A 9,533-nucleotide genomic window follows, 5' to 3' on the forward strand; every position below is an offset into this window, starting at 1 on the left:
TGTGCCGCCAGGACATGGAGAGGAGAGGAGGAAAAGAGATGCAAAGGTAAGGCTTAAAAACAGACACAAATATGACAAGCACCAAAAAAAAATGGAGGTAGCCTTGAAGAAAGGAAAGAAAATAAGTACAACACTTAAAAAAATAATAATAATAATAAAAAAGTTCAGGCTATAATAAAAATGGAGAAAATAAGACAAAAACCATAAAAGAGGGGGGAAATATGACAAACACCCAAAAACACAGGTACAGCTTTCTGAGTTATCTGTGTGGTTTTAAATCTAATGCCACCGTCTTTTCTATGAATGCGAAACTTTTGTGTGGTTAGTAAAAACCACCTTGTGTCAAACATTCATTCATCCATTTTCAGGGTCATGAGGTAGTGTCAAACATTGTTTAGTTTTTTTAAACACATATCTTTCTTTTGCTGCATGTGTAATTAATTAGTATTAATTACACACATGCTGCCTCATACATACTGGATAATAGTTTAGATATTGGTATAAGTTAATGCAATATGTTTTGCTTTTTGGTCGATTAATCAAAGTGCTGGCCACGATGCGTGAACTTCCGTTTTCCAACTTTGTTCCAGGAAGCTTTTATTTTGAAGGGCAAACGATTCCGCAGCTAAGCTAACGGCTAACAGCTCGTGTGAAGTGATACTGGGACGGTCCCGTGTTTGACTGGACCGTCAGACCCACAGCAGTCCAACAGCAGCACTTCACCCTCATGCTGCAGCTGCACTAACGGACCTGCACGCTGTCTGTGCTCGTGCACAGTCTCCATGGCGACGGAGGAGTACTACGAGGTGAGTCGCGCTAATGCTAACACGCTAACAGTGGATGATGGTGAGGCTGAGAGTTGTTTAAGTGTATAAACTTTAGATATACTGTAAAAAGCGACTCACTGAGTTCATATGAAAGCTTGGGGACGGTGTCTGGCACTCTTTACACTTACACATCTACCCAGAAGTTGTGTTCCGGTTTAAGCGGTGACCATTTTAACTGCTGACCGACTTCCGACTTTACAAGTCATAGCGATACATGTTGGGTTATCGTGCCTTCAAAGCCTCATGATGATACATTTATTTATGCATTATTTTATGTTAATAAATAAACATTATTACATTTATTCATTCATTTTGTTCTTCTGCAGATTAAATACTTGTATGTAGAGTTGGGCGATATGGATCAAAACTCATATCTCGATATATAGATACATATATATATATATATATTTATTTTTTTCTCAAAATGGCGATACACGATATATATCTCGATATTTTTAATTCAAATAAAGTCAGACCAGAAAAACAATTCACACAAGCACATTTATTTACAAACAGCTGATCAACATGTGCCACTTTAGGCTTTTATCTCCTGTAAGGGACAGCATGTGTGAGTGAGTTCTGTAGTGTGGCTTGTTTAGGGGAAGGTCTTTGTTAGGATGTGCTTCATTTAAAATCCTGTGAATTTATTGGACAAAATTTGGGCAGTTTTTCATACTAAAATACATTTAATCCTTCAAAATAAAATTGATCTAACTGTACTTTTCATGCTGTTTTGAGAAGTAGCTAAAGCGTGACTCCTAAAACAAGTGTTTTAATACAAAACAAGCTATAAAATAAAAAATGTTTATAGATGAAATTGTAAATTTCTATATAGCCAAAATAGAAAACTGGATATATCTTGAATCTCGATTTATTGCCCAACTCTACTTGTATGATGCAAATCTCTGATTTAAAAAAAAAAAAAAAAAAGTCATCCAAATACCAGCCAGTTTGTAGTTAACAAATTAATCCTGTGATGTTTATAATAATATTTTTAAATATAGCTAATTCTATGCACTAGGGGCGGATTCACTAAGATCTGAAATAAAGGGTGGTAAACCAGGTGCGTCCCTAATTCCTTTAATGGTGCTGTTTTCTCACCTGCTGTGGGGAATTCACTAACATTGCACCAGTAATAGGTGTGTATATAGACGTGGTTGAGACCGCTCTATTTAAATGAACATTTTGCTCGTTCAATGTGGAGAGGTGAGTGCACAGAAGCACAAAATTTAATTTGAAGAAGTTCAATTAGAGGCCAGTGGACTTCTCTGTCTGCTGCAAAAACATTTAATAATGTAGAAAACATCATTTTTGTTTTTTTAAAAAAAACAAAAAAACAACAATTTTAAAACGTAACCTGGAATCTATATTTTCCTCCCTAATTTAATGTGGGTGCTCTACTAGGTCTTGTAACTTTGCTCTTAAAACATGCAAATTTGGACAGAAACCATCCTATTGATCTGTTGATGCTATTGATCTGAGTTAATTTAGCAACAGAGTCTGTCGATCAGTCGATCAGCACCATTTGAAGATGATCTACTGAGCATCATCCAGCAGGTCTGAGTAGCGCTTGTCCTGCACACTCTCATTTGAGAACATTGTGCCATCTCTGCGTAAATTTCGAAGCTGATCAGCTGGTTCTGGCGTGTGGACATCCATGGAGCGACTCTCTGCACCACAGCCACATGTAGAAAGTTTAAAGCTAGGGTAGGCGATTTTCTCCAGATACACTTTTTAAGTTCTTGGTTGACACTGTCTTTATGTCCTGACAGAAATTAAGATCTTATGTGCTCTGTAAAAGGAAAGAAGAAAATCCATCAACTGTAGCAGCTGTAAACCTGTAATAACTTCGACCAATGGAAAAAAATGAATCGTTTTGTTTTTTGTTGCCTGCTCGTTCTCGACCCCTCGCATGCACGAGCTCTAGCTGAAAGCGCGTCACCGCTGACAGAGTTAAAACAGAGTTTTTAGTCACGTTTTGAAAAAGGATATGATTGATATTGGTGTTGATCGTTAACGTTGTGTCCTACAGGTGGAGCGTATTGTCGACAGGCGAAAAAACAAGAAAGGAAAGGTTGAATATCTGGTTCGGTGGAGAGGATATGGGTCAGATGCCGACACGTGGGAGCCAGAGTCTAACTTGTCCACTTGCATGATCTATGTCCACGACTTTAACCGTCAGCTTCCCGAGCGCCAAAAAGACAGTACACTGCTGCGCTCGACCCGTAACGCCGCAAACCAACACTGCAACCCTGTCCACAGAGCACCCTACAGGCCCTCGGCTGCTCCGCCTAAACATGAAGACACCAACATAGAAAACGGCGGAATGTTGGATCATAACCAGATCAAGTCTCCTCGCACTTCCGGTCCCCTGACTTCTTCTGGACCGACACTGGCCCCTAATGTTAGCTCTCAGCAGATGCCACAAGTTGACCGGTACAGCAGCAGCTACATGTCAATGTCTCCAGCTAGCTCAGCGCGCCGCAGCGTGGATCTGTCTAAGACCGGCATCAAGATACTGGTTCCTAAAAGCCCGATGAACTGTCGCCTGGACTCTGAAGAGTCTCCCAGCGAGGCGGCTCACAGCCTTGAAGCTGGAGCGCAGGAGGCCCACCTGGTTCCACCTGAGGTTGCCCTGCTGGAGAAACCAGCTGCAGTTCAGCTGGGGCCCGGAGAGGAAAGGGCCCGTATGGGAACCAGACCTCGAAGCCATAACCTGCTGGCTCAGCTCCGAACCCCCATCACACCTGCTGCCATGCGCTCCCTCAGTGGCACAGGTACTTTATTTATACACGAGCTTTTAAATTCAGAAGACTGTTTTTATTATCTACTTAGTGGTGTTACTTGGGCAATTTATAATTACCTGAAATTTAGAGAATATAAATAACTTGTCTTTTTAAAGCTAGGTTTGCAGCATTCTTATTATGGCAATATACAATATGAATCTCAATATTTTTAAGTCAAAGTCTTACCAGAAAGAAAATTCTGAGTTGAATTTGCTGATGCACGTTTATGAAGAAACGGCTGCAGAATTTGTGCTACTTTTGGCTTTTTCTCCTATAAGGCAATGGTTCTCAACCTTTTCAGCCCGCGACCCCCAAAATAAAGGTGCCAGAGACCGAGAACCCCCACTTTACCTGAAGGTGGTTAAACACGGATGTGAACATTGAAGAACAGTCATGTGGAGACAGAGCCATCTATAAGGGGGATTAAAGGGATGGGATTTAAAAACCACAGAAATTGGTTAAAAGTTGCAAATTAGAGTAGCCAAAAACAGACATAAAATGTGGTAAAAAGGGTGCAAAGTGTCAATATTGGAACAATTAGTTTAAACTGGCAAATAATGGGTCAACATATGCAACATTAGGGGGGAAAAGTGGTGGAAAGGATTTATGAGTGCCGGAAATGTATTGAAAGTGGGAGAAAATGTGCAGAAGAGGCATTGAAACTTAATGGAGAAGTGACAGAAATGGGTGTAATGCAGCACAAATGCTTTAAAAGGAGCAAAAATATGGCAAGAAAAAGTGATGAAAATAGGTTCAAATGTGGCAAGTTTGATGTAGTTGCAGAAAAATGGACTCAAATTGTTTTTAAAATAAAAATCTTAGTTTCTTAAAGGCATCTGGTAATAGGGCTACACGATTTTTACAAAAAATCTAATTGCAATTTTTCTGACAGACATTTAATTTTTTTCCAAATTCTGTGTTTTCCACATTAATTTTTTTAAATTCCATTTTTTTTTAGAAATATAAATCAAAATTTTCAGAAAATATTAGTTTTTAACTCCTGTGAGGAAATCAAATAAATACTAATAATGCGTTTCATCCCCATTCTGTCCATTCTGTTTTAATTGGTTGATTCCCTGATTCCGTTAATGTGGATTTCATAGGGCCTTAGTATAGTTGTTGTTAGCGCACTCACTGAGACTCGCTGTAGCGCGTACAAGCTTGTGCCCTGTAATCATCTCCGATTGGCCAGCAGCCAGGAAGGCGGTTCTCGGCAATTCTGATTGGTGAACAAATATATCACTCAAATGATGGAGACGGAAGAAACAACCTCAGCATCTGAGGTTATGTTATCGCAGTAGTGAAAACCTCAATATTGATGCGATTAAGGTTAATGTCTCGCGACCCCAAGGTTGAGAACCTCTGCTACAAGGGACAGCATGTGTGAGTGAGTTCTGTAGTGTGGTTTGTTTAGTGGAAGTTCTGGGTTAGGACGCACTCAGAAATCTATCCAGGCCTAATAGCATGACAAGTTTATTTTGTTGCTGTCAGGAAACTCGTCCCTGATGGAGGCTGTTGCACCTAGTGGCATGTCGGCTGGGCAAGGTGCCGTTGCCGCGGTGACTAGCGCCACGGGCAAACGTCGCCTGGAGGAGCGCACTGCTTTCGACAAGCGCCTGAGGTTCAGCGTACGTCAAACGGAGAGTGCCTACCGCTACCGTGACATCGTGGTGAAGAAACAGGATGGCTTCACGCACATCCTGCTGTCCACCAAGAGCTCTGAGAACAACACGCTGAACCCAGAGGTGACCACGCGCCCCAGTGAACACAATCACACCCTCAGCACAGCTCACAGCTTCATTCATTCACCACTTCACCTCCATGTCACTGCGCTGCCACTTTTCCCTCACTTTCAGTTGATAACCAGGAGATCAGACCACCACCCCCTTTTTACCGCCCAACCTACTTTATCCTCCATGGGGGCCCTTGGTTTGTGTGATCCTGATGAATATTTGAAGCGCTTTGGAAGAGTAATGTGGAATTAAAGCTGCATAAATGAATAAAAAGTAATTAAATCCCCTGTTTTTTTTGCTGGGGGAAGTTAAAAAAAAATGTCTTGATTATGGGCGGGGCTTCTGGAGCAGTTAATACATGCCCAGTCTATACTATAAAATCTCCAAGGAACAATCTATGCTATGCTAACTAGCTACACAATACTCAGTATCCCTCTGTATTAACAATTATCTCAGTCCAACCTAACCAGAGTCCACAGGTGCTAGTTTTTTATAAAAGGGGTGGGGCCAACAGTGCTTCTTTGTGACGCAAGACGGTCCCAAAACGTCACAGAATCTTGTTCTTGCCAATAGCAAAACTCAATTGTAAAGCTGGGTTTCAGCCCATTGAGGGCAGTCACTTGGACATTTTACGACAAAATCCACAAACTTAAAATACTTAAATGTTGAAAGTTGGACAATCAACACCACCACCTAATACCCAAACACATACTGTATATATTCAGCAGGAAAAAAAGGGGTTTTGGGGTTTAGTTACTTTTTAAAGTCCATCCAAGCTTAGCTCAGACTCTCCTCTTCAGGTGATGAAGGAGATCCAGAGTGCCATGGCAACAGCAGCATCAGACGACAGTAAGCTGGTGTTACTGGGTGCAGTGGGCAGCATCTTCTGCTGTGGCCTCGATTATCTGTACTTTATTAGACGCCTGACAGATGACAGGAAGAAGGAAAGCATCAAGATGGCTGAAACCATCAGGTAACACCTTTTTGGGAAAAGTATGGCAGCCCCCCGTAGGTGGGGTGGGGGGTGGGGTCATTAAAACGTGCCGTGTGTTGACGACTGACCTCTGCTGCCCGCAGGACCTTCATCAACACCTTCATCCAGTTCAAGAAGCCGATCGTGGCAGCCGTTAACGGGCCGGCGGTGGGGCTCGGTGCCGCCGTGTTGCCCCTCTGTGATGTGGTGTGGGCCAATGAGAAGGCCTGGTTCCAGACGCCGTACACTTTCTACGGCCAGACCCCCGACGCCTGCTCATCCTTCACATTCCCTCGCATAATGGGCCTAGCATCAGTTAGTCCATCGCCTCATTTTACCCACTCATTGTCACGACCTCATCGTCCACGCAGACGTCTCACTGCTCGCTGTCTTCCTGGGTGTCACTCACTCTCCTCTTGTCTTGTGTTCCAGGCTAACGAGCTGCTGCTGAGCGGCAGGAAGTTGACCGCTCTAGAGGCGTGCTCTAAAGGGTTGGTGTCTCAGATTCTGTGGCCTGGAACCTTCAACCAGGAGGTGATGCTGCGAATCAAAGAGCTGGTCGCCGTGGACCCGTCGGTCAGTTCAGCACATATTCATGTCTATTTATTCATGCTATGCCTGCCCTGAACTCACTCACATGTGCTGCCCCTGATGACAGAATGGTCCAAGAATAGCACGACATGTTGAAATTGTTGTTAAAAAAAGTGCCGATATTGATTTAGCAGCAGGGACTTTACCCCGAGAATTACATTTAATTTACCGTTGGTGTTTTAGTTGTTTGTTCATACCTCACTGCAGTGCTTCCTGACCTTTTTTGGAATGTGACCCCATTTTAATATCACAAGTTTCTGTTGAACCCCAAAGACTTGCTTTTCCTTCTAGAATTTTTGATCATGTTTATTTCTGTGTTACAGAGAGTAGCCATGATTAGTGAACGTTTATATTATATTATTTATGTATTTATTATATATATATATTGATTATAGAATTGTATTTGAGAAAGTGAAAATATAGAATACAGTCATTTAAGATTGTGTGTTCTTTTAATTTTGAAAGAATAATTTAAAAAAATTTCAATTACTAGACATTTCAGGCGACCCCAGGTTGTAAAACCCTGCCTTACTGCATTTTGTTTTGATATACTTTCTGTGTGTATTTTAAGTTTCTGTCTAACTACTATATTGCGTGTACTACGAAGCTAGATTAACTCTTATCGCGCTTACTTTTGGGATTTAATCAGTGTGTTCTGGACTACGAAGCTGGCTAGCGTCTTACGAAGCTGGCTAGCGTCTTACGGAGCTCAATCACCATGGTAACTTGGGCTGAATGACTAACCTGGCCGGGACCAGGTTTTGTTTTAGGTAAGATCTGAGCGAGTACTAAAGTCCTGCCTCCTGACCAATCAGATCTCTTAGAAAACGACCTGTCCAATAAAAGGAGGATCGTTGCGTGAACACGTCTCTGTGTGGATCTGATGCGACGCTGACAGTAGGGAGAATATTTAGACATTGATTAAATCTTTTCATTTACCGATGACATCCTATCGGAAATAGAGATTTTTATCAGATGGACTGATAAAGTAAAATAAGTCGGCTGATAAAGCCTGCATGCATCGGGCGCTTTCAGATCGATTAATTAATTCAATCATTAATTAATTCATGTATTCTGGGGTTATGCAAAGAGCCTCAGTGAAAGTGATCAGTGTCTGTTTTCCGTTTATAATCTCACTAATTTAAGCATGAACATTAATCAGTTCTTGCATTGTCCTTTCTGCTTTTACTGCGACAACATTGTTAATTTTGGTCTGAATTATCGATTTTAATTCATATTTTTAAAGAATTATTCCTCAATTGTAACGTAAGTTGCTCTCCAGTTTCTCTGTGATTGGTCTGACACTGTAATCCCCTCCTCTGTCACTAGAGCGCACACATAGCCAGACTGAAGTCACCTGGGTTAATTTAGTGAGTTGTAATCTAGTTTCGTAGGACAGCATCTGTCTGATGGAGAATGTTTGGTTAGGTGAAGCCCGCTAACGGAGATAAATCCAGAATTAAATTATCTATCTTCGTAGTATAGGCCCTAAAGGCTTAGTGTTATCTTGTTTATTTTGTTGACGACTGATATACTGAATAAACAGGTCACATTGAATGACCAAAGCCTTCTCTCTCTCCTTTGTTTCCTCTGTCCGTGCTTTCCTGTGCTGCAGGTTCTGAGAGAATCCAAAGCTCTGATGAGGAACAGTACCCGCAGTGCCCTGGAGCAGGCAAACGAGCGAGAGTGTGAAGCCCTAAAGAGAGTGTGGGGCTCGTCACAGGGCACGGACTCCATCCTACAGTACCTGCAAAAACAGACGGACGTTTTCTAAAAAGCAGCGTGGGAACACAGAGCGGAGCGTCTCATTGGTTGCTAGCTGGGAGTGGACTAGCCTTCATTGGACAGGAGACACTGAAGGTCCAGTGGAGGGTTCTGCTGATATGCACAGAGCACATCGGTGTGTCTTGATAATACTATATTTCAGACAAAGCAGTAGACGTAAAACCCTGAGGGTAACACCATCTGAAGGAATGTTGCAGGTGAAGCGTCTTCAATGGCAGATTATCTGTTGAACTTTTATTATGTGCGTTGTCCCACGTGTCACCTGTTGTTGTCCCCGACGAGACCAACCAATGAATTTGAATCATGAACTGTGATGTAAGATGTCGAACTACAAGTTAAGTTAGGTCCACCCCTCTGTCTGACTGATTTCATATATGGCTGTTCTGCTTTTCACCTTTGGTCCATTCATGAATTACAGGCTTGAGTCCATTAACTGTGCACTCTGTCCACATGCTGCTAAATTAACTATGTTTTGGATCTGTGTCATGTTTTTACATTATCGTCACGATAGGGGAGTTTGTTTCTTTCACGTTGCTGAGTGAGATATTTAAGAGGGTGGGGGGAGGGGGGAATTTACCATAAAATGAGTGTGAGCTGTTTAAGAGATGATCCGTGTTATTTCTGTTGAGCTATCCCAGCTGAAGTCTACCATATGCCTGCATAGTTCTATTATGACGCTGTCAAAATGATATAAAATATATATTTCATGAAACTCCAGACTGGCTTGTCTATGTACCGATGCACCTACAGACGTGTTTATAAGCTTATAGTTCAAAAAGGTAATAAGTTGGTTGAACGATTTTTAAAAAAAAATGTTAATGTTAATTTTTATAAAAAG

General features: G+C 41.7%; 1 protein-coding gene across 2 annotated transcripts; it reads left to right on the forward strand.

Moving 5' to 3' along the window:
- The first annotated feature begins 600 nt into the window (after positions 1-600).
- On the forward strand, positions 601-9,231 carry cdyl (chromodomain protein, Y-like). 2 transcript variants are annotated; one of them, XM_028441393.1, is made up of 7 exons: positions 601-806; positions 2,860-3,604; positions 5,105-5,358; positions 6,147-6,319; positions 6,424-6,634; positions 6,752-6,895; positions 8,526-9,230. In XM_028441393.1, the coding sequence occupies exons 1-7, from the start codon at positions 783-785 to the stop codon at positions 8,682-8,684; spliced, it is 1,710 nt and encodes a 569-aa protein (XP_028297194.1). In that variant the 5' UTR covers positions 601-782; the 3' UTR covers positions 8,685-9,230. The 2 variants fall into 2 exon arrangements, with proteins under 2 accessions (XP_028297194.1, XP_028297193.1); XM_028441392.1 differs by having other exon boundaries at positions 6,424-6,895; positions 8,526-9,231.
- Positions 9,232-9,533: the final 302 nt, after the last annotated feature.

Source organism: Gouania willdenowi, unplaced genomic scaffold, assembly GCF_900634775.1.
Source record: "Gouania willdenowi unplaced genomic scaffold, fGouWil2.1 scaffold_228_arrow_ctg1, whole genome shotgun sequence".
In the NCBI taxonomy this organism is placed as follows: Eukaryota; Metazoa; Chordata; class Actinopteri; order Blenniiformes; family Gobiesocidae; genus Gouania; species Gouania willdenowi.